We start from the raw sequence: 24667 nt of genomic DNA, 5'->3' as shown, positions 1-24667 counted from the left end.
AAGAGCCTCATACAGTATACCATTTGGTCATTGTGCTGCCACAGAATTAATTGTGAGCAAAGCCTCAAAGGCTTTATATACCAGAGCTGCAAGAAAAGTTATATATATTATTGAAACAGTGTGATTGTGAGAATGCAAACAGGTGTGGTTCCCATGGAGGACATTTTATATTGGGGAAAAGTTCCTGTGGGGGTTGCCATGGAAGGCAAGAAGGGGAGGTGTATGTGTGCTCAAACACATGCATGGGGGGGGGGGCTGGGAGAGAAAGTGTGTCCCTCTGATGAATGGGCATGTGCCTGAACTCAATTTTATACACTAATTGTAGTCTCGCCCATTAATTTCTAATGACCAGGAACACCACAGCTGTACAAAAGTTTAAACACCCAAAATGTAATAAATCGTGTATTTTGTGTGTTCAGATGCCCTCTGTGGAAAGTCATGGAACTTTGACAGTCAGATTAAATGAACTACATTTTTCAGAGAGAACGTGTAAATCTGTACAATTCAACCGGAACACAGCAGGAGGTTTATACAAAGGAGTGATACTACAAATTAGCTACTGTATTTACACACATGCAGTCCTCAAGTACACCACCAGATGGTTCAAGGAGTAGAACTAGAAATATTGCCTTTGCTTCCCTCCAACTGTACATTTTGCAGTGGAAAGCGAGATGAAACCGGTTCACAACCAGTTGGCCCCGACTGGTACCGGGTAGAGAGGAGGGGCTTGGCGCGACGTGAGGGAAGTTGCGCATGTCTCACTGACGGTTCAGGTTTGACATTTCCCGACGCCGACAAGAAACAAGGTGCATGGCAACAACTGCATAGTGGTCTACGTGTTAAATCTAGTGAATTACATCTGACTAGATAGTAGATGGCTACACTTTGGTATCTGTGAGCAGTCAAACGTTTTAGTACAAAGCCAGCCAACTACTTTTGCTAGCATTACATTAGCAAAGTCAGCACAGCTAGCTAGCGTCTTTCATTTTGGTGAGACAGTTTGCTAGCTGAACACCATTGTAGTATTTTACTCAAAAGGTTTGCGCTTACACGTTAGCTCGCTTTTTGTTCAGCTAACAGTTCGCTATCTGGTGTGGTGACTGATTTGTTTATTGTAGCCTGTCACCGGCAAAATGACTGTCTTTGAAATTAACCAAGTCATCGGTCCCTAGCGAACGTCAAAAGCCAGGTAAGGTATGTGCCGTGTGCATGACATTTGACCCCCTTTTCAATAGCTAAAGCGGTAGGGTTAGCTAACTTCTGTATTCAGTTGGACCTGGTGTAGCCCTTTTTATAGTTTAATGGCTGTAGCTAGTCTTTGCAAAACGTTACATAATTATGTTGACATGCGTATGTAATTGGTATAGCTATTCACCCTCTCACTGTAGTTGGGGCTGTAAACAAACAGCGACAAGACGGCAAGAGAAGGGAAGGAGGCGCTCGAATCGCTCCTTCAGGATTCATCCACTGCATCAGCATCCACGATGGAGTTGGCACTGGTAAGTTAGTAACGTTAGCGACACATGTATACATGAACACTGTGTAGTCCACGGGCATCGTCTTTGGTTCTATACAAGCGAGCCAACCTGACTGACAGTGATACCGAGTCTCAGAATATTCACTTTAAAGGCGCACTATGCCCAAAAAAACGCCATTTCCTGGTTGCTAAAAATGTAATAGATCGCCTAATTTCAGTTTATATGACAAACGTGTAGGGAATCGTTTGTTGTTTTTTTACCCATATATACCGCAGTGAAATGTTTTTTCCATAACCAAAAATATATATTTTTTCTGATGTTTGTAGTTTGGGTATAAAAACGACACAAAACGCAAGAAGGAAATTTAGGAACAGGAAGCATAGAAATAAGGCACATAGAGCATATCTACTTAGGCTTGCTTTCAATGAGTGACCGATCTATAAATCAATTTCTGTGCATTTGGTTTTCACTCAAAAAGTTACATATTGCAGCTTTAAAATGAATGTCAAATAAAAACTAATGATTGCAAAGTTAAACAAACCATACATCTCAGTACACAAGGACTATTAACAATTTCCACGTAACATTTTACTCAAACACATTTACTTGAACATTGCAGATGCAAAGTTTGGTGCTAACAGAATGATGGCACAAACTGTTATTCTGTTAGCGAACTTTGCATCTGCACTGTTTTTCAAGAAGATTCGTTTTCTGCGAAGATTTGGTCTGAATACCTGGTGTCATGGGCAGGATTTGACTATATTCTCCAGAAGTAAGGAGTTGAAATCTACCAAAGTGCATGGAGGTGAGGCCCAACACCCTTTTATGTTCTACAGGCAGCCCCTCATTGGTCATTGTTGTCTGTTGCCATTGCATTCTTTAGAAAAATAGCAAGTTTTTTGTAATGTTGAGAATAATGGGTTGTAAGACTAAGCCTGTGACGTCAGGGTAAAGGAGGCTGCCACAGACTGAGACAGTTGTATTTTCTGTGCTAACATTGTAATATTTTACGACACTAATTTTACATTGGTTATGTCATCCAGGCCTGGGGAAGACCGTATAGTGCACACAGGCTGAAAGTCACACATTCATTTGCATAAACAGACTCCCACCACCATCCAATTCTCAGTGACCCATATTTAGTGTCACACACACACACAGAAAGACAGATACACACAGCGACACAGACACTGCATGACTCATACATCGCATTTCATAGAGACAAAATTTGTCAGAGAGCGATTTAGAGGGGAGGAGAGAGAGCGGTGCAATTCTGTTGTGTATATGTGTGTGTGCAAATCAGCGAGAGAGAGACCAATAGAAGCATGTGGATGAAGCTGGGGTGAGAAGAGGTAGCAGCAGCAGCAAACCATTGTGTGTTAGATTGAGAGAGAGAGGGAAGCGAGAGATGGAGATGACTTATTTTGTAATATGCTGTTCGTAGCAGCAGCACAGAGAGAGAGAGGTGAAAGAGGGAGACATGCAACAGAAACAGGATTCTCAAGGAGGCAAACCCTCAAGCATCTTGGGAAAGGTAGGGAGGATAGCCAGCGGTGTTTGTGTGTTATTGTCAAGTGCCAGTGTGGATGCGTTTTCATGCTATGCTGCTGTGCATTTGTGTCTACATGCTTTTAAAAATAATTGTTAATCACCATGATTACAGTATTTGAGATCCGGCATCATATGCCTGTCAGCATCTGTCTTTGTGTGTGCCATATGTGAGTGTGCGTATGTATATATGTTTGTGTGTCGCTGTGTGTTTTAGATTGAGTGTTTAAAATTAACATGTACAGGGTTGCAGGTGTAGTTGGATGGTAGAATGAACATCTGTTGCAGGACTAAGTGACATAAAACAATGAAAATGGTCATAAAAAAACAACAATAGAAATAGCGCTATATACGTAACTGTAGCAGCGATGAATGAATACATGTTCATTGAGGCAGAATAAAGACTGTTGGGGGGGGGGGGGGTGAACATAGGGAGAGTAGCAGGCAGACTAAATGACCATTGAGGGGGGGTGGGGACCAAGTTAAATTAAACAATAGAAATAATAATAATAATATACATATTAACAACTGCAACAGTGATGAATGTCATTGGGGTGGGGGCAGAGTAAAAGACAGCTGTGGGGGGGGGGGGGGGGCTGTCCATAGGGGGAGCAGCAGGGGGGAGGGGGTAGTAGGTAGCTGACTAGTGGTGGCTATTTAACAGCCTGATGGTCTGGGGGTAGAACCTATTGGCCAGTCTTCCAGGTTTTGCCATGATGCTCCTGTACAGCCCACGTCAGAGTGATGGAAGCGGGGAGAACAGGCCGTGGCTCGGCTCCCTGATGATCTTCTTGGCCTTCCTGCAACACCTGGTGTTGTAGATGTCCTGGAGGGTAGACTGTGTGCACCCAATGGTGCATTTGGCTGCACGTATCACCCTCTGAAGTGCGATCATAGGCGGTGGAGTTGCCTTACCAGGTTGTGATGCAGTCCGACGGTATGCTCCCGATGGTGCTCCTGTAGAACACTGTGAGGGCCCTCTGGGAGAAGCCGCATTTCTTCAGAATCCTGAAGTTGTTGTGCCGCCTTCACCACGGTGACCGTGTGATTTGTACACCGAGGAATTTGAAGTTATTGACTGTCTCCACGGTGGCCCGTTGATGAGGATGTGTCCAGCCTGGTTCCTCCTGAAGTCCACAATCAGCTCCTTTGTTTTGCTGACGTTGAGGGAGAGGTTGCTTACCTGGCACCACGCCGTTAGTGCCTACCTCCTCCCTGTAGGCCATGTCGTTGTTGTTGGTAATCAGACCTACTATTGTCGCGTCGTCAGCGAACTTGATGGACTTGGAACTGTGTGAGGCCATGCAGTTGTGGGTATACAGGAAATACAGGAGGGGACTGAGGACGCACCCTTGTGGGGCCCCCGTGTTGAGAATCCGTGTCGAGCACGTAATGTTGCCTACCTTCACCACCTTGGGGTGGCCCTTCTGGAAGTCCAGGACCCAGTTGCATAGGGAGGAGTTCAGACCCAGGGATGTGAGCTTTGTAATGAGCTTATAGGACACTATAGTATTGAAGGATGAATTGTAGTCCATGAACAGCATCCTCACATATGCATTCCTTTTATCCAGATGGGTAAGGGGAGTGTGCAGTGCAATGGTGTATGTACGTACGTGCGCCTGTGTGTGTGTTGGTATTTATCAGCGTGTGTCCCATTTATCCCACCGTCTCTAGCTATATTTAGCATTTGTCTGTGTACACCCCCCCCGCCCCTCTGTCAGACGTGTGAATAATGATAACGCTGAGTCTCCATGTGATTCGCCGTGACAGCTCCTCTGTTTGTGTGTCGACTGTCTGCACGCATCTCCATCACCACTGGTTGTGTGGGCGCTCGCCTGTGTCTGTCGTTGCAATTTGTTGTATCTGTGTGTACTTGTGCATACATCATGAACATGTTTCTGTACTGTGCATAGCCTTTTAGGGCATCGTTTGTGTTTTCAAACAGAATGTGCGGTGTAAGCCGTATTTCCTTCCTGCATGCCCGTGCATGTAGCATCAGTCACACACAAAACAACGTGTGGAAGTGTGCTTATCCCTCGTCCCCTTTTTTTCTCTCACCCTCTTCTCTCTCCCATCTCGCTCTCTCTCCATGCCCCCCACCCCCCCTCAGGCGCATCCAGCTCTCAAGGCCTTCATGTGTGGCTCCCTGAGCGGCACCTGCTCCACGCTGCTCTTCCAGCCTCTGGACCTGGTCAAGACGCGCCTACAGACCCTGCAGAACATCATGAAGCCTGGGTATGTAGTGGAGCTCTGCAATACAGACAACAATCCATATCGCCAATAAATTGACCCTTTTTTGGGGGGTGGCGATTTTTTTATTTACTATTTGGGGAGGTGCACAGTTACTCTCCATTTCCACCCTATGTACACTGTGTCAAAGAAATGGCCGTAATACATTATTATTAAGTTATTTGGTTACCAGGTGATCCAGCGTTTAAAAGATGACGTAACGCTGCTACAGAAAGACCTGTATATTTTAAACATTTATTTAGTTATGCATTTATTTCTTATAAAGACACGAGACTGATTTTATATGTAAATGTATTTAGAACTCCATTAGTCTATTGGTGTTTGGTAATTGCAGCATGTTATTTGCTCCAAACACAATGGACTTTTAGACTGCAAAGTAGGCAGTCTACAGGCACCTGCTGCGCAGCTTCAGCTTCGATGTAGTGCAGTGGCAATGACATGTAGGGCTTCACCATCCTACTGGATAACATATCAGTTGTTGTTGCCAAATAGTGCTCTGCACCGACCGGTTTCAGCTCCGATGCTATTTTGGCATGACATTTCTTGTCCAGATTGTGAACCATCTTCTTTTGCGATGTGGTACTTTCTCTGTCATTTCATTCCATCGGTTAGTGTGTGTTGCATAGTAAGTTGTGTGTGCAAACTATTCCTTATTGTGTTGTCCCTGGGCACTGCTCATGTCATGACTAGGGCTGTTATTGACCATATTACCGCCACACCGGCAGTCATAACCACAGTCAAATTCCACGTGACCGTTGAGTCACGGTAACTAGGCTCCAAAACTGCACTCTGATGCCGCTGATAGCTTACCAAACTCGCTAACTTCTGCTAATGGCCGGTACTCTGCGCTCCATTGTCCCTTTTAAGTCACTCAAATCAAATCAAATCAAATTTTATTTGTCACATACACATGGTTAGCAGATGTTAATGCGAGTGTAGCGAAATGCTTGTGCTTCTAGTTCCGACAATGCAGTAATAACGAACAAGTAATCTAACTAACAATTCCAAAAAACTACTGTCTTATACACAGTGTAAGGGCATAAAGAATATGTACATAAGGATATATGGATGAGTGATGGTACAGAGGAGCATAGGCAAGATACAGTAGATGGTATCGAGTACAGTATATACATATGAGATGAGTATGTAAACAAAGTGGCATAGTTAAAGTGGCTAGTGATACATGTATTACATAAGGATGCAGTCGATGATATAGAGTACAGTATCTACGTATGCATATGAGAAGAATAATGTAGGGTAAGTAACATTATATAAGGTAGCATTGTTTAAAGTGGCTAGTGATATATTTACATCATTTCCCATCAATTCCCATTATTAAAGTGGCTGGAGTAGAGTCAGTGTCGTTGACAGTGTGTTGGCAGTAGCCACTCAATGTTAGTGGTGGCTGTTTAACAGTCTGATGGCCTTGAGATAGAAGCTGTTTTTCAGTCTCTCGGTCCCAGCTTTGATGCACCTGTACTGACCTCGCCTTCTGGATGACAGCGGGGTGAACAGGCAGTGGCTCGGGTGGTTGATGTCCTTGATGATCTTTATGGCCTTCCTGTAGCATCGGGTGGTGTAGGTGTCCTGGAGGGCAGGTAGTTTGCCCCCGGTGATGCGTTGTGCAGACCTCACTACCCTCTGGAGAGCCTTACGGTTGAGGGCGGTGCAGTTGCCATACCAGGCGGTGATACAGCCCGCCAGGATGCTCTCGATTGTGCATCTGTAGAAGTTTGTGAGTGCTTTTGGTGACAAGCCGAATTTCTTCAGCCTCCTGAGGTTGAAGAGGCGCTGCTGCGCCTTCCTCACGATGCTGTCTGTGTGAGTGGACCAATTCAGTTTGTCTGTGATGTGTATGCCGAGGAACTTAAAACTTGCTACCCTCTCCACTACTGTTCCATCGATGTGGATGGGGGGGGTGTTCCCTCTGCTGTTTCCTGAAGTCCACAATCATCTCCTTAGTTTTGTTGACGTTGAGTGTGAGGTTATTTTCCTGACACCACACTCCGAGGGCCCTCACCTCCTCCCTGTAGGCCGTCTCGTCGTTGTTGGTAATCAAGCCTACCACTGTTGTGTCGTCCGCAAACTTGATGATTGAGTTGGAGGCGTGCGTGGCCACGCAGTCGTGGGTGAACAGGGAGTACAGGAGAGGGCTCAGAACGCACCCTTGGACAAAACAGAGATGCTTGTTCTAGGTCCCAAGAAACAAAGAGATCTTCTGTTGAATCTGACAATTCATCTTAATGGTTGTACAGTCGTCTCAAATAAAACTGTGAAGGACCTCGGCGTTACTCTGGACCCTGATCTCTCTTTTGAAGAACATATCAAGACCATTTCAAGGACAGCTTTTTTCCATCTACGTAACATTGCAAAAATCAGAAACGTTCTGTCCAAAAATGATGCAGAAAAATTAATCCATGCTTTTGTCACTTCTAGGTTAGACTCCTGCAATGCTCTATTTTCCGGCTACCCGGATAAAGCACAAAATAAACTTCAGTTAGTGCTAAATACGGCTGCTAGAATCCTGACTAGAACCAAAAAATTTGATCATATTACTCCAGTGCTAGCCTCTCTACACTGGCTTCCTGTCAAAGCAAGGGCTGATTTCAAGGTTTTACTGCTAACCTACAAAGCATTACATGGGCTTGCTCCTACCTATCTCTCTGATTTGGTCCTGCCGTACATACCTACACGTACGCTACGGTCACAAGACGCAGGCCTCCTAATTGTCCCTAGAATTTCTAAGCAAACAGCTGGAGGCAGGGCTTTCTCCTATAGAGCTCCATTTTTATGGAACGGTCTGCCTACCCATGTCAGAGACGCAAACTCGGTCTCAACCTTTAAGTCTTTACTGAAGACTCATCTCTTCAGTGGGTCATATGATTGAGTGTAGTCTGGCCCAGGAGTGGGAAGGTGAACGGAAAGGCTCTGGAGCAACGAACCGCCCTTGCTGTCTCTGCCTGGCCGGTTCCCCTCTTTCCACTGGGATTCTCTGCCTCTAACCCTATTACAGGGGCTGAGTCACTGGCTTGCTGGGGCTATCTCATGCCGTTCCTGGAGGGGGTGCGTCACCTGAGTGGGTTGATTCACTGTTGTGGTCATCCTGTCTGGGTTGGCGCCCCCCCCTTGGGTTGTGCCGTGGCGGAGATCTTTGTGGGCTATACTCAGCCTTGTCTCAGGATGGTAAGTTGGTGGTTGAAGATATCCCTCTAGTGGTGTGGGGGCTGTGCTTTGGCAAAGTGGGTGGGGTTATATCCTTCCTGTTTGGCCCTGTCCGGGGGTGTCCTCGGATGGGGCCAGTGTCTCCTGACCCCTCCTGTCTCAGCCTCCAGTATTTATGCTGCAGTAGTTTGTGTCGGGGAGCTGGGGTCAGTTTGTTATATCTGGAGTACTTCTCCTGTCCTATTCGGTGTCCTGTGTGAATCTAAGTGTGCGTTCTCTAATTCTCTCCTTCTCTCTTTCTTTCTCTCTCTCGGAGGACCTGAGCCCTAGGACCATGCCCCAGGACTACCTGACATGATGACTCCTTGCTGTCCCCAGTCCACCTGGCCATGCTGCTGCTCCAGTTTCAACTGTTCTGCCTTATTATTATTCGACCATGCTGGTCATTTATGAACATTTGAACATCTTGGCCATGTTCTGTTATAATCTCCACCCGGCACAGCCAGAAGAGGACTGGCCACCCCACATAGCCTGGTTCCTCTCTAGGTTTCTTCCTAGGTATTGGCCTTTCTAGGGAGTTTTTCCTAGCCACCGTGCTTCTACACCTGCATTGCTTGCTGTTTGGGGTTTTAGGCTGGGTTTCTGTACAGCACTTTGAGATATCAGCTGATGTACGAAGGGCTATATAAATAAATTTGATTTGATTTGTGGGGCCCCAGTGTTGAGGATCAGCGGGGAGGAGATGTTGTTGCCTACCCTCACCACCTGGGGGCGGACCGTCAGGAAGTCCAGTACCCAGTTGCACAGGGCGGGGTCGAGACCCAGGATCTCGAGCTTGATGACGAGCTTGGAGGGTACTATGGTGTTGAATGCCGAGCTGTAGTCGATGAACAGCATTCTCACATAGGTATTCCTCTTGTCCAGATGGGTTAGGGCAGTGTGCAGTGTGGTTGAGATTGCATCGTCTGTGGACCTATTTGGGCGGTAAGCAAATTGGAGTGGGTCTAGGATGTCAGGTAGGGTGGAGGTGATATGGTCCTTGACTAGTCTCTCAAAGCACTTCATGATGACGGATGTGAGTGCTACGGGGCGGTAGTCGTTTAGCTCAGTTACCTTAGCTTTCTTGGGAACAGGAACAATGGTGGCCCTCTTGAAGCATGTGGGAACAGCAGACTGGTATAGGGATTGATTGAATATGTCCGTAAACACACCGGCCAGCTGGTCTGCGCATGCTCTGAGGGCGCGGCTGGGGATGCCGTCTGGGCCTGCAGCCTTGTGAGGGTTAACACGTTTAAATGTCTTACTCACTTCGGCTGCAGTGAAGGAGAGACCGCATGTTTTCGTTGCAGGCCGTGTCAGTGGCACTGTATTGTCCTCAAAGCGGGCAAAAAAGTTATTTAGTCTGCCTGGGAGCAAGACATCCTGGTCCGTGACTGGGCTGGGTTTCTTCCTGTAGTCCGTGATTGACTGTAGACCCTGCCACATGCCTCTTGTGTCTGAGCCGTTGAATTGAGATTCTACTTTGTCTCTGTACTGGCGCTTAGCTTGTTTGATAGCCTTGCGGAGGGAATAGCTGCACTGTTTGTATTCAGTCATGTTACCAGACACCTTGCTATGATTAAAAGCAGTGGTTCGCGCTTTCAGTTTCACACGAATGCTGCCATCAATCCACGGTTTCTGGTTAGGGAATGTTTTAATCGTTGCTATGGGAACGACATCTTCAACGCACGTTCTAATGAACTCGCACACCGAATCACAATCTCGGTCATTTTCACAAATCACAATCTGGACACTCTGTTCTTCTTAAACGGGCTACATTTTCTTCACATCATAATGTTTCTATAGACCTGCCTAAAATAAATAATGGATTTATTGTAAGGCTGTAAGCAATATTAAATGGATTTATTGGACTTTTAAAATGTAGATGTTCCTATACTGCATCAGTGGCTTGTAGGCTATGCGTGGTAGCCAGAAACGCTAAACACTTTTATGTTAATTAACAGTCAATTACCATTAGTCAGGCAGTTATTTGCATGACAATCACCTGCTGGCAACATTTCATAACAGCCCTAGTCATGACACTTGTTGGCCTCTGTCTAATTCTTCTTCTCCATGCGTTCGTCATGCTCTATTACCTGCCTGTGTTTCAAATGGTGTAAACAGTTGTTGGTGTTACCTCGTGTGGTTGCTATAGTTGTGCGACAGTTCAAGCACATCGCCTCACTCTGCTCAATGTCACTAGGTTGAAAACCGAAATGGGCACCAACAACCAACACAGCATCCATCTTTGGCAGCGATTGTTTTTGGATTTCTGGGACGGCAGTTTGTTTGTCTCCGTTCATTTGAACGAGGCCACTCGCAACATCACCAATGAACGAGGCCACTCGCAACATCACCAATGAACGAGGCCACTCGCAACATCACCAATGAACGAGGCCACTCGCAACATCACCAATGAACGAGGCCACTCGCAACATCACCAATGAACGAGGCCACTCGCAACATCACCAATGAACGAGGCCACTCGCAACATCACCAATGAACGAGGCCACTCGCAACATCACCAATGAACGAGGCCACTCGCAACATCACTTGGGAGAACTGCCAATAACAGGTGTTGGAAGCTTGGGATAGAACACGGCTGATTGGCTCGAATGAAACGGCATAGATGAAAGTGTTGAGCTCCGGCAGCGTGACGCTTTTCTCTATGCCTTTTTCATTTCGTATATACTGTGCCGCTCCGTAGGCTATTGTTTAATGCACACAGGAACATTGTGTAATCCCCGAAAATGACCGACATTAGCAAAATTGCTTCGGTATGAGTTCGAAGTGTTGGTGTCTGTAATTTTGGGTTTATCATCCCAGCTCTAGTCTGTAGGACACACGTACACATAAAGAGCCAGAGAGACACATGTGCATGTATACTTGCATAAACACTGATACAGACACACACTGCAGTGTAGAATCCCTCTTCAGTAGCTTTCAGACCGTTTGAATCCCCTCATTTGGCCCATATATGCTAGTTGAACACACTTCCATGCTAACAACTCCTCACTAGAATTGACCCCCGAAGACGTGTTGGGAACAAATCTACAGGTTAATCTGTCTTTGTAGACTTTTGCTTATTTTCAAGTATCCAGTCTCTTAACTTAATGAATGTTGTGTGTTTAACCATGTATTTATCTCCTGTCTCAGAGCTCCTAAGGTGGGGATGATGACAGTGCTTGTCCAGGTCATTCGGACAGAGACCTTCCTGGGCCTGTGGAAGGGAGTGTCACCGGTGAGAATCTAATCGAAGCATTCTGGCTTCCCTGTTCGCCTTGTGGTTTACTTTCCCTGTTTTAACACAGTCTGTGTATGAAGTCTGGCTTAGTGTATCACTTTGGTTTAGTGAATCTTTTTTCTAGGAACCAGGCTTTCTTAGCAGATCACGTCGCTCTCCAAAAACGACAGGACTTTTTTTTTTACAACTTTTCTTTTGTGTGAACAATAGCAGAGGTGGCGGCCCTAAAGATGGCGGCCCCATGTACTTATCACAAATGCCTCGTTTGCGCATTTCACCGAATTGTACATTGCTCTCCTTGACTCTTTTATTGTGCCCTCATTAGCACAGTGCACATGATTCCAATTCTCGCTCCAAGACAGCGGCAATTTGAAAACCCCAAAAGGTTGATTGTGCTGATTTATTGCCGTCGAACCATGTCGTTCTACGTCGTTTAAAAAAAAATCTGTGGATGTCATATATCTCAATTCCGAAATTTTTATCCACTTCGCCATTGTAGCTGAATTCTTCTTGAAGGTAGAAACAATCTAAATCTTGACCTCTCACTCTCCTAACACACTCTCCTCACACTCATTCTCTCTCTCTCCCCCCAGTCGTTTGTGCGCTGTATCCCAGGCGTAGGGATCTACTTCTCTACCTTCTACTCACTGAAGCAGCACTACTTCCAGGAGGGCCGGGCCCCTAACGCTGGGGAGGCTGTGCTGCTGGGGGCCGGAGCCAGGGCCGTGGCTGGTGTCTGCATGCTGCCTGTCACCGTCATCAAGACACGCTTCGAGGTGAGAGATTCTTCTCGGTGTTGTGAATGGGGATGGACTACAATAAAAGATGGAGAGGGGAAGGAGCTGGGATTAAGGTATGGTTGAGTGTGAGAGAGGTTGTTACAGCTATATGAGGATGGAAAAAGACTTTGAGGGAGTGGTGTAGGATGGAGAGGAGGGGGTGGAGGGAGAGGAGCAAGGATGAGGTGAGGGTTGCTACAGCCATGTATGTTTAGGATGGATTAGAGCATGAATGGATGGGGGGAAAAGGGGTGGAAGGATGTATGAATTAAGATGAAGAATGGTTCAGAATGTGTGTGAAAGACGAAAGGAAGAATGAAGTCAGGAAGTAAACAAAGGAGGAAGGGGAGGAGTTGTTGGTTCAGTAATAGCATAGAACAAGCGCTAGCAGATAGGCTGGGATATTTCTGGTGTCTGTGGGCTGGAGATGGAAGGTATAATTAGAGGGAGGATGATGGTAGAATTAGCAGCCTGCTACCGCAGAGAGAGAGAGGGGGGAGATAAAGGGAAAAGACAGGAGAGAAAGAGCAGAGAGAGAGGTTATCTGACAGTAGAGCTCATTGCCTTGGGAACTAAGCGCTTCAATCTGCATTTGAATAATTGCTGTCATGTTGGTTTTATAAGGACTGAGCATCTAGCTGTGCATAGAGGATGTGTCACGACTACAGATGTTTTCTGGAACTATGTCGCCTGCTAGTTTCTTCATCTGTATGACTACGATGTGTCATCTGTTTATTAATGGGGCTCCGTTGGTTTCCAGAGGTGGTGGATATCTATCTGGTTTAGTGTTTAAATGTTGCTAGTTGTTGTGTGTTGAGTTAGTATTCAGTCAGCGGAGGCTGCTGAGGGGAGGACGGCTCATAATAATGGCCAGAAAGGAGTGACTGGGAAGGTATGAAACCGATGAAAACCATGTGTTTGATACCATTCCATTGACTCCATTTCTGGTCATTATTATGAGCCGTCCTCCCCTCAGCAGCCTCCGCTGTATTCAGCATTGGGGTCCATTTCAATTCAGTCAATTGAAATGGAACCGACCCCAACCCTCGTGGTAACCTGTAAGTATTCCAGAGTGGACGGTACAACTACGTGATCTACTGTGGTTGTAGTGTATAATGGGGTGTATTACTGTGTGTGTTGCGCAGAGCGGACGGTACAACTACGTGAGCGTCCTGGGAGCTCTGAAGAGCGTGTGTGAGACGGAGGGGCCCAGGGCTCTGTTCTCCGGGCTGACGGCCACACTGCTCCGAGACGCCCCCTTCTCTGGCATCTACGTCATGTTCTACAGCCAGGCCAAGAGGTCCCTGCCACCGGGTAAGATAAACACACTCGTCTGCCCTGAGGATACAGTTGTGAGAGGAGGGGAAGAGGGAGAGACCACAAAATGTCACACCGACGCACTGAATAGTCAAGTGTGTTACTTCAGCAAGATTTCTTTACATTGGCGTCTGTTAGTGTAAAATGCTTTTAAACGCCATGTGGGGTATTGCTTGCACTGAATTCCGAGTAATCCAGAATAATGACATGTATTTTCTATTAGTGCCCGGGTAGGTCTGACGTTCTCTGTGCGGTCTCTTCTCTCAGAGGTGAGCTCGTCGCCCTATGCCCCGTTGGGGAACTTTGGCTGTGGGGTGATGGCTGGAGTCCTAGCCTCTGTGGTCACCCAGCCAGCTGACGTGGTCAAGACTCACATCCAGGTCAGCCCCTCTCACTGGACAACCAAGGACGCCATTCGCTACATCTACATGGTGAGGACTGAATCTTAATGAAAATATACAGTACACACAGGAAATTAATCATGTAAGGTCCCATTCTTGGTCTTCCAATTTTTCCCATTCTGAGGGTATTTTAATCCTTGAGATATAGCTATGGATTTGAAGCACTTCTTATTGAACGTAAATGTTCCTCTAAAAGCGACTGAACATCTCTTGCACGTACTACTGTATTTACCAACTGAACAGTGATTGAACTCTCCTCTTCTCTCTCCTTCAGGAGCATGGTCTGAGGGGTTTCTTCCGTGGGGCTGTGCCACGCTCTCTGAGGAGGACTCTGATGGCAGCCATGGCCTGGACCGTCTACGAACAGCTGATGGCCCGCATGGGACTCAAGTCCTGAGGAGAGGAGTCAGGGAGGAACTGATAAAGGAAGAATGACGTGGGGACTTGTTTTTATACAAAGCAGCAGTTTGAGGGGGAAGAAAGTGAGAAGGAGGGAGAGAGAGGAGGTGTAGGGACTGTTTATCACTGCAACTAGCTTGGGAAAGACAAAGAGGTGGGTGTCGGTGGCACGGAAGAGTGAAAGGTGTGTTTTACATGTTGATGTTTATGAGAGTTATTGTGAATGTTTGTATGTCCTTACATTGTCAACTCTGACCCTAAATGACATTCCCTCACTGCTGAGAACTGAACTGATCCCCCTCTGAGTGTGGAGACCATAGAGAACTATCTATTTCTATGGGGGAGACCATAGGGATCTATTTAATTATATTTCTATGGGGGAGACCCTCTCAGACTGACTACTATGGATACCACTCCGGTGACAAGAGACTGTCACTCACTGTCTAGGACTGTGGCTAACATCTAGGTGTCTCTAACACTCCCACTCCCAAGACGAAACGGCGGCTTTGATTTAGTTACCTCAGCAAGAGGTTATCTGCTGGCTAAAAGTGTAGTGGACTGGACAAAGTAACCCTGTGCCATGACCATGCAACATATTTACAAATGACCGGCAGACTACATTATCAGCACAGTGATTATTGCGACCTATCGACTGACTGAAGGAAATACAATATTTATTGACTGACTGACTGACTAAAACCATTTATTACTAGCTTGGACAATCAAGACAATATTGCTGTGCATTGTAGCAAAAGACTAGGCTGATATTTTCTATACTGCAACTGCATAATTAGCTACTAGAAACTTGGCATTGGCATACTTAGCCATATTAAAATAGTGTACAGTGGGTGTTTCTCTATACCCAATTCAACTGGGATCTAATTTCTAGTGCATTCCATTCTGGTTGCAGTGTTGTAGACCGGATGTGCTTTATCTAACCAGTAATGATAGTCAATCCCAGAGCCATTGATGGATAATTGGCTCTAGTCAATCCCATTGGAACCCAGACGATGCAACTCTGGCCCCCTTTGGGCTGTAGCATTGTGAGACAATAGTCAACATCGCGATCATGAACATGCAGCTTCAGCATCACTGTATTACATGGGCCAGATTCAGTAGTCACAAAAAGAAAGCAAACCGGAGGGACTAGCTGATCTTGTCCTGTACGAAACGTAAAATCTGTTGGTTTTCTGATGCAAAACATTTTGCGACGGTGTGCACTAATGTACACTACCCAGCTAAATATAGGAATCCATATCAGTGATGCACAGCCATGGTCCTGGATGGTCTCTTATTAGTTTTGTAAATGAATAGGCCTATGTATTCAGTATTTTGAGTAGTTTGATTTTGGAAGCCCATACACGTGTATATTTTTTAACCCACAGTGTCCAGTGTGCCATGTTCAAAAATAAAAACCCATGACATGTCCGTTTTAAAGAGATGTGTTTATATTGAAAAGCATTGTGCAGATTGAAAATATACACTGAGTGAGCGCAACTAAATATTAGGAGGGTGTTCTTAATGTTTGGAATGCTCTGTGTATAGAGCCTGTTGAGCCCTATTGAAGCTTCTAGAACCAGAGATGGCTGAGATAAACTGATTTAAATCTATATTGGTGCACTAGTAGCACAGGGCTATTCACTCAATGCCATCACTACAATCACTGCCAACTGCTTTTGCTTTTTACGCACACACATGAAAAAGGACATAGCTTCAATATACACTCAGTGGCCAGTTTATTAGGTACATCCATCTAGTACCGAGTCGGACCCCCTTTGCTTCCAGAACAGCCTGAATTATTTGTGGGCGTGGAAACGTTGCTCAATTGGTGTCAAGGGACCTAACGTGCGCCAGTAAAACTTTACCCACACCATGACACCACCGCCACCAGCCTGGATGGGGCAATGGACTCATGCTGCTTACGCCAAATCCTGACTCTGCCATCAGCATGAATGAACAGGAACCGGGTTTCGTCAGACCAGGCAATGTTTTTCCACTCCACAGTTGTCCTGTGTTGGAGATCACGTGCCCACTGGAACCGCTTGTTTATAACTGATAGGAGTGGACCCCGGTGTGGTCTGCTGCAGTAGCTCTTCCTTGGCAAGGATAGATGAGTTGTGCATTCTGAAATCCATTTCCCGCTGTTATCTGCCCATTTGTGGGCCTACTGTTAGCTTGCACAATTCTTGCCATTCTCCTCCGACCTCTCTCATTGACAAGCTGTTTTCACCCACAGGACGGCCGCTAACTGGATGTTTTTTGTTTGTCGCGCCAGTTTCCGTAAAACCTAGACACTGTCGTGAGTGAAAAGCCCATTAGGCCAACCGTTTCTGAGATACTGGAACCGGCTCGCCTGGCACCAACCACAATACTACGCTCAAAGTTGCAAACGAGTGACTTTGAGTGACGCTCAAAGTCACTCGTTTTTCACATTCTAACGTTCAATCAACTGGTAACTGAATGCCTCGATGCCTGTCTGCCTGCTTTTTATAGCAAGCCGTGGCCACGTGACTCACTGTCTGTAGGAGTGAACCATTTTTGTGAAAGGGGGTGTGTACCTAATAAACTGGCCACTGAGTGTAGTTTGAGTCATTGAGAGGGGAAACACTGAGTTAACCCTAGCTCAATGCCAGTAAGTGAATGCACTTTAGAATTCAACACATATATTCATTCATTCATTCATTCAAGCCCCTTAGCGGCTGGTAAAAGGACTGGGGTGATTCACTTTTCTTGCGAATTGGTAGTTCTTCAGCCCTTGTCTGTGTTTTGTTGTTGTAACACAGTAACAACTCTTACCACCAAATTGTCCTGTGCCGTAACATTTTTGCCTTGGCGAGTATCATCACTATTGTCCTTGATATTGTGACTTTACATTGTATATGGTCTGTTATTATTGTCAATATTTTGTGTGTGTGAGTTTGCTCAGACTGATGCTGTGCCTGTTTTTGTTTTTACGTGAATAAAATTCCCCCCATTTTTGTACAATTCCTGATGTTTATTTGTTTCAATCTTTGCCTAGATTAACTTCAACATTGGTTCATCGTGTCATCATCCTTTGTGGGTGTCTCTACCTTGAGCTTTTCAGGCTCAAACCTCAGTACCGGGAGGTTTACTACAATGCTGATCAAGGAGAAAACCAGCTGACTTGCCTAAATAGTCTACGCTTTTATTTTTTATTAAATCAAGCATGAGATGGGTATGATCTAATTGATTCAACAAATGAACACCTAAGTTCAGCTTTTATTATGAACCAGAAGATCAATAGTTATTTCTGGTTGCTTATCAAAGTTAGCTGGCTAACTCATTGATCCTAATTTGTTGTATAGCCCGCTGGTCTCTTCAAAGCAACACCACATTGACATAACAGACAGTGACGGACTACAGATCATGTCCTCAGAACACCGGGGCCCATGTGTCCTGAGGAAGAGACGGTCACTGCACAAGACAGCCCCACAGCTGACTTTCTCTGATGTGGGGAGAGGGTGATCATGATCAGAGGTTGATCGACATGTGCTGATATGCACAAGGACACAGTCCCTAAGACCGGTTAGGTAAACATAAATTACCTCTTTGGCAAGTATTCTCTAACAGCACAGATTCCTTGCAAAGTAGGACAGATCTTTCTTGAAACACCAATCCACTATCTTTGCTCTCACACTTTTACAGTTGCCCCTGTTAAAATAACATGCATAACCATGAGAAATACATACACCCGTGAGTACAGTACCAATCCATAATGAAAATAGACTTGGCCGATCAAAGCAGAGTAAGGTTGTCAACCAGTGACAGAGAGGGGATCTAAAGACAGTGATGATATATCAAAAGAGTGAGGGGAGTTCACAGAAAAGTCTGGTCTTTCAGTGGATTATCAGCCATCAGATATAGATAGATATAGTCTTGTATGACTCATTGCTTCCTACATTTACACTTATCCAGAGTGACTTTAGTTAGTGCATTCATCTTAAGCTAGCTAGGTGGGGCAACCACATATCACAGGCAGAGTAAGTACACTTTTCCTTGAGGTGAGGAAGGGAATTATTTGATACTCTTTGAAAAGGTAGGGTTTCAGGTGCTTTTGGAAGATGGGCAGGGACTCAGCTGTCCTAGCTTCAGGGGGAAGCTGGTTCTATCATTGGGGTGCCAGGACAGAGAAGAGCTTGGACTGGGCTGAGCGGGAGCTGCCCTCCCGTATGGGTGGGAGGGCCAAGAGACCAGAGGTGGCAGAATGCAGTACTCGGATTGGGGTGTAGGGTTTGAGCATAGCCTGAATGTAGGGAGGGGCAGTTCCTCTTGCTGCTCCGTAGGCAAGCACCATGGTCTTGTAGTGGATGCAAGCTTCGACTGGAAGCCAGTGGATTGTGCGGAGGAGCGGGAGAACTTGGGAAGTTTGCAACCAGGCGGGCTGCAGTGTCCCTCTTCTTCTCTCTCCTGACTGACTATGTATTTCATCCCAGGCAGGAACAGGCTGAAATGAATCACTTTCTTATGATGTGGCCTGAATTGATTTAATTTCAAAGCAGTTGATTTTATATTCCCTTTGAACATTACCGAATTGGATAATGTCTTAATTGAAGTGGCATCAAAATATTCAAAGTTATAAGTACCTCAAAATGGCAACCTATAATTTTACTGATGTAAATAGACTATAAAGCGTTCAATCAATCATTACTATTATGGGGTGATGGCATGATCTCTTGGTATGAACTTTACAGTATTTATTTATAGATTTAACTGAATTTGAAGTGACAACTGCTTCTCATCATAATGTATGCCCTTTCTCATAGCACTTTAGACTCAAATGATTTCACTACCATCTATCGACCTTTTTATGAATTCTTCTACTCTTCATCCTGGAGAAGGAAATGGAAGATGATTGGTGGAATTTACAGTATATATAGACGTCACTTCCGTTTCTCTTTCTCTTTTACCGTGAGGTACAGAACTCCATACGGCGTTGTCTCGTGGTGAGATAACAATTTACTATTTTCTTGAGATAAAAGTTGCGGAGACAAATACTAAAGCCTTGTTACCTTCAACTATGAAGTTGTGTCTGATTGTTTCCTATATCCGTATAAATACAACCGCTGTAAATAGCGAATTACATGTTAGACAGCTAGGCCAGAAGCCATGGCTACTACTAACTTTAGCACTAGTAGCTAGTTCAGCCATGCGTGCTCGTGAAATCCATTGAGGAAGCTGGATACTAATAACTAAAGTTACCAACATCCATAGAGCCAACCAGACTAGTTTCACACGTGTTTCAATAAGGTATCAGTGTAATGCTCTTTTGCAACATTGTATTTATTGATATGAATTGGGCAGCAACATTGCATCACTTTTTATTTTATTTAACTAGGCAAGTCAGTTAAGAACATTCTTATTTACAATGACGGCCTACCAGGGAACAGTGGGTTAACTGCCTTGTGGCAGAACAACAGATTTTTACCTTGTCAGCTCAGGGATTCGGTTAGTTACTGGCCCAACCCTCTAACCACTAGGCTACCCGCCGCCCCTCTTCCCCACATGCTCAAACCGATAAGGAACGGCAACAATATTTTGATTTAATAATTGTAAATTCTGTTTTTAGAAACGTATTCCAAGTCCCCATGACAAGTGCCTGTATAAGTACACTAAATCATTATAAGCATTGCAGTTTTGATAGTTTGTTCAGCACACAATTAAAGCCTGACACCGTCTGATGTCTGTGTTCAGGTGTCGGAAGTGTGCCAGAGTGATCCGGCCGGGTTTTCGCTAACATCAGTAGGGCTGCTGCCCAATGACTGGAGTTTGATAGTGACCTGAGCCACAATGACCCCTCAGTTCCAACTGCAACCATTCTCTGCTTCCCTACCTTTTATGCAACATCTCACCGGTCTCTTTTTTTCTCCCCCGCCAGCTTTTCCACATAACTCGTAACTTAGGAAAAGTGGTCACGATGTCCGGAGGTCTGGATGTGCTGCAGATGAAGGAGGAGGATGTGCTCAAGTTCCTGGCAGCCGGGACCCACCTGGGAGGTACCAACATGGACTTCCAGATGGAGCACTACACGTACAAGAGAAAGAGTGATGGTGAGGAATACGAGATCCCTGGTTATTTGTCACTTTATGATCTGAAGACTTCCTGACCTCGCACATATTTTGACTGTGGAGGATGTGAATGTTTTTGTTCCAGCCCTGCATTATCATATGCAATTCAACTATTCGTGGTCTTGAGTCTTGACATGATACACTGAATCAGATGTTTCGGTGCTGGGCTGGAACAATAGTCTGCACACAAGTTTATATGATCAAGAGTTGTTGATACCTCTGAAATACACATTCCCCTTCTAAAAGCACTTGCGTTGTCCGGTCAGTGACTGGGTGAGTTGTCGTTGGAAGGGAATAGTAAAACCATCACTGTGGGTGAGATGGCAGTCTGAAACCGTAACTGACTCATCTCAATCAGTGATGGAACATCTTTCTAATATTGAATGTTTTTCTCTAGCTCAAACATTTATCCAATAGAGAATGATCTCAATGTTGGTGAAACACCAGTCCTCAGTCAGTTTTAATCGGTACAGTCTTTTTCTTCATTGATTGTCCTGAGAAAGGATAGCATGTGTATAGACATTATGGCTGTATGCATGTCGGGTATCAACATGTAACTGGTTGTTCCCTCAGGTGTGTACATCATCAACCTGAAGAAGACATGGGAGAAGCTGCTGCTGGCTGCCCGTGCCATCGTGGCCATTGAGAACCCAGCTGATGTCTGCGTCATCTCCTCCAGGAACACTGGACAGGTGAGACCCCCACTGCTAGCTCACCTGACATAGTCGAGGGCCCAGAGTCTCTCCTGGGTTATGTTCAGGAGGCGCAAAATGGAAGTGAACACTAAAGAGGAGAGGTACTATCTATACTTGTCCAATAAGAAACTTGTTTTCATTCACTGGTGTGTCCTGATGACCATTACTGTGGTCGGGTCAGTTGGCCTGATGTAATTGTGAGTGACTAGCTAAACGGCACACAATTAAAGCCTGGCACTGTGACATCTGTGTTCAGGTGTCGGAAGTGTGCCAGATTGATCTGGCCGGGTTTTCGCTAACATCAGTAGGGCTGCTGCCCAATGACTGGAGTTTGATAGTGACCTGAGCCACAACCAAACATACCATATTACTGCTAAGTTATATTCTTGATTGAGTCACCTCCTGCTTGTTAGCTAATCCAGTAACTCCACTCCCCGTTCTCCTCCAACCAGAGGGCTGTGCTGAAGTTTGCGTCCGCCACCGGCGCCACCACCTTCCACGGTCGTTTTACCCCCGGAACCTTCACCAATCAGATCCAGGCTGCTTTCCGTGAGCCCCGCCTCCTGATCGTGACAGATCCCCGTGCCGACCACCAGCCCCTGACTGAGGCCTCCTACGTTAACATCCCCACCATCGCCATGTGTAACACTGACTCTCCCCTCAGATATGTGGACATCGCCATCCCCTGCAACAACAAGGTACAGACAGGCCATAGACTACAGATATATGTTCTAGTGGTTTCAAATTTTTTATATGCATGTGTATATATAATGTGTGAATGAGAGAATGACTTGAACAGCATATCATATCAGTTTTGTCCCCAATAGTGTTTCCTCAAAGTGAAAGGGTAGATGGGAACTTCCGCCGATATCTTGGTCAACTGATGGAAATATGCAGCACACAATTAAAGCCTGACACGGTCTGATGTCTGTGTTCAGGTGTCGGAAGTGTGCCAGAGTGATCTGGCCGGGTTTTCGCTAACATCAGTAGGGCTGCTGCCCCATGACTGGAGTTTGATAGTGACCTGAGCCACAACCATGAACCCTACTGGGACTCTTCCTTCCTAGGGAGTTTCCTTCGCACTTCCTCGTCAGTAGTCGAAGACGCCCTCCCATGTAGTCATGTTTTTACTGGGTATCAGTTAATCCACTAACCAATTCTTCTAGTTTAGACTGATCAATTCTGTTGATGGCCTTCGTGTCTGTATGACTGACTGTTGCCGGTGCATATAATCATCAGTGCATTAGTATACAAATCTAGGTATAACTGACTGTTGTCTCTTGTGTTCCAGGGCCACCACTCTGTTGGTCTGATGTGGTGGATGCTGTCTAGGGAGGTGCTGCGGATGAGGGGCACGATCTCCAGGGAACACCCCTGGGAGGTCATGCCTGATCTCTACTTCTACAGAGATCCAGAGGAGGTAACTGACATACTGGGACACTATGGTTCGCACACTATTTATACCAGGGGTTTTCAACTGGTCGTGGAGAGCTGAAGGTTTGAGGTTTTTGATCTAGACCTGCACTAATTGTTTGATACAACTTAACTAATCATGGTCCTCTGTCTTGACCACGATTAATTGAATCAGATGTGTTGGTGCTGAACTGGAACAAAAATCTGCTCACCGTGTAGCTATTCAGGAACTGAGTTCGGAGACCTCGAATGCACATTCCCCTTCTAAAAGCACTTGCTTAGTCCGGTCAGTGACTGGGTGAGTTGTCGTTGGAAGGGAATAGTAAAACCATCACTGTGGGTGAGATGGCAGTCTGAAACCGTAACTGGCTCATCTCAATCAGTGATGGGATAACTTGAAGCAAAATATGCTTCTGATGTGATGTTGTATGCTTGCGCTAAGAATCCATATACCTGTGGTGCCTGCATACCTGAGCTCTCACTCAAATTGTAACGTCACAACCCTAATTTGTAACCTCTTCGTCCCGTTCCAGATTGAGAAGGAGGAGCAGGCCGCGGCCGAGAAGGCTGTTGGCAAGGAGGAGTTCCAGGGTGAGTGGACCGCCCCCACGGCCGACTTCGCCCAGCCCGAGGTGGCCGACTGGTCCGAGGGAGTGGCAGTGCCCTCTGTGCCCATCCAGCAGTTCCCTGCTGGCATTGAGGGTAAGAGCTTCACCGAGGGTAAGCGATGAATACACAGGAGTGGAGGCCACAAATGCAAAGGTGGATGGAGTAGCACATTTTGACAATCACAAAACAAAATGGCTACCGGAGTACATTTGACTCAAACTTTTTAATTCTTCTTTTCAGCCGCTGCTCCTTCCAAGGCCCCAGCTGCAGCTGAAGGCTTTGCTGGTGAGTTCTACTGATAGTAAATTAGTATTGCCCCTTTTTTGCCCATCTAGGACCTAAAATGTCCTATATGACCAACACAGAGGGGTAGAGTAGTTCTCTCATAAACCTGTAGTGAAGCATCAAATCCTCACTGCGGATCCTGTCGGGAGAAACACAATTTCTCTTAACTGTGGAAATGTCTACGATAAATGGTTTGATTGTATTCTCACACACGCATGATTGTATTCCTACAGAGGATTGGAGTGCCCAGCCTGCCACAGAGGATTGGTCCGCTGCCCCCACTGCCCAGGCTACCGAGTGGGGTGGTGCCTCCGCTGATTGGTCCTAAGTGGTGTCTATCACTCGAGTCAAAAGCTGTGCTGTAAACAGTGACGTCAATAAACTTGGCTTATTGTTTTTAAACATGTCTATTTTTCTTGGTGAGGTTGATTTACAAATACATGGGTTTATTATATTGTTTTTTTTGCATTGACAGAATTTCATCTGTCATCTACTCTTATGGTTTCTTCAGTTTGACCTTCAACACTCAAACATGGAGTCACAATGTATACACACCAGAAATCCAAACAAATGTTATATAGACTTCAGTTTAAAATTTATATTTAAAGATAGAATCACTAGTTGCTGATGAATTGAATGATAAATACACATTTAGTTGATTGAAGAATATAATTATAAATGGCTAATGAGCTTAGTTAAACTATTACAATGCTTAGTTTCAATTAAGGATTCTAGCTATCAAGGTGAATAACAGACAGTTGACTCCTGTGTTGTGAATTTGTGCAGAACAGGTTGATTGTAGAAAGTTCTTGGCAGATTTGAACTTATTTGGCATCTTGTCCATAAAAATAAATTTGGTGGCTAGATTATGGATCAGGCATTCTATATATAGCAGGCCTGATTGGGGTCACACTTTCGCCCCAGAAAACACACCTGACTCCAATCAACCATCCGGGTAAAAA

General features: G+C 45.5%; 2 protein-coding genes and 2 non-coding genes across 10 annotated transcripts; all 4 read left to right on the top strand.

The window, feature by feature from the left end:
- The first annotated feature begins 679 nt into the window (after positions 1-679).
- LOC109865815 (mitochondrial glycine transporter B) lies at positions 680-16045 on the top strand. Of its 6 annotated transcripts, XM_031799914.1 has the most exons (10): positions 692-806; positions 1119-1189; positions 1389-1499; positions 2923-3012; positions 5137-5261; positions 11634-11718; positions 12315-12497; positions 13646-13814; positions 14085-14248; positions 14493-16045. In XM_031799914.1, exons 3-10 carry the CDS (start codon positions 1485-1487, stop codon positions 14613-14615), a joined length of 954 nt encoding a protein of 317 aa, XP_031655774.1. In that variant the 5' UTR covers positions 692-806; positions 1119-1189; positions 1389-1484; the 3' UTR covers positions 14616-16045. The 6 variants fall into 6 exon arrangements, with proteins under 6 accessions (XP_031655779.1, XP_031655774.1, XP_031655773.1 ...); XM_031799913.1 differs by having other exon boundaries at positions 705-1189; XM_031799917.1 differs by having other exon boundaries at positions 705-1194.
- A 3411-nt stretch (positions 16046-19456) lies between these two features.
- On the top strand, positions 19457-24111 carry rpsa (ribosomal protein SA). 2 transcript variants are annotated; one of them, XM_020454269.2, is made up of 8 exons: positions 19457-19581; positions 20514-20685; positions 21277-21395; positions 21851-22096; positions 22690-22818; positions 23345-23531; positions 23661-23705; positions 23939-24111. In XM_020454269.2, the coding sequence occupies exons 2-8, from the start codon at positions 20553-20555 to the stop codon at positions 24031-24033; spliced, it is 954 nt and encodes a 317-aa protein (XP_020309858.2). In that variant the 5' UTR covers positions 19457-19581; positions 20514-20552; the 3' UTR covers positions 24034-24111. The 2 variants fall into 2 exon arrangements, with proteins under 2 accessions (XP_020309858.2, XP_031654746.1); XM_031798886.1 differs by having other exon boundaries at positions 23345-23513; positions 23939-24106.
- Positions 21612-21753, top strand: LOC116355574 (small nucleolar RNA SNORA62/SNORA6 family). The gene has a single exon (XR_004204582.1). It is a non-coding gene; the product is annotated as a small nucleolar RNA SNORA62/SNORA6 family (small nucleolar RNA).
- LOC116355587 (small nucleolar RNA SNORA26) lies at positions 23744-23862 on the top strand. Its single transcript, XR_004204594.1, has one exon. It is a non-coding gene; the product is annotated as a small nucleolar RNA SNORA26 (small nucleolar RNA).
- Positions 24112-24667: the final 556 nt, after the last annotated feature.

The sequence above is a fragment of the Oncorhynchus kisutch genome, linkage group LG20 (assembly GCF_002021735.2).
Source record: "Oncorhynchus kisutch isolate 150728-3 linkage group LG20, Okis_V2, whole genome shotgun sequence".
NCBI classification, from domain to species: Eukaryota; Metazoa; Chordata; class Actinopteri; order Salmoniformes; family Salmonidae; genus Oncorhynchus; species Oncorhynchus kisutch.
This window is presented reverse-complemented; position numbering and strand designations above follow the sequence as displayed.

Coding starts and splice junctions, on each gene's coding strand:
- LOC109865815 (XM_031799914.1), top strand. Junction 11,719..12,314: donor TGTGGAAGGGAGTGTCACCG/GTGAGAATCTAA, acceptor CTCTCCCCCCAG/TCGTTTGTGCGCTGTATCCC. Junction 14,249..14,492: donor CCATTCGCTACATCTACATG/GTGAGGACTGAA, acceptor TCTCTCCTTCAG/GAGCATGGTCTGAGGGGTTT.
- rpsa (XM_020454269.2), top strand. CDS start 20,553: ATGTCCGGAGGTCTGGATGTGCTGCAGATGAAGGAGGAGGATGTGCTC. Junction 20,686..21,276: donor GTACAAGAGAAAGAGTGATG/GTGAGGAATACG, acceptor TTGTTCCCTCAG/GTGTGTACATCATCAACCTG. Junction 21,396..21,850: donor CCTCCAGGAACACTGGACAG/GTGAGACCCCCA, acceptor TCCTCCAACCAG/AGGGCTGTGCTGAAGTTTGC.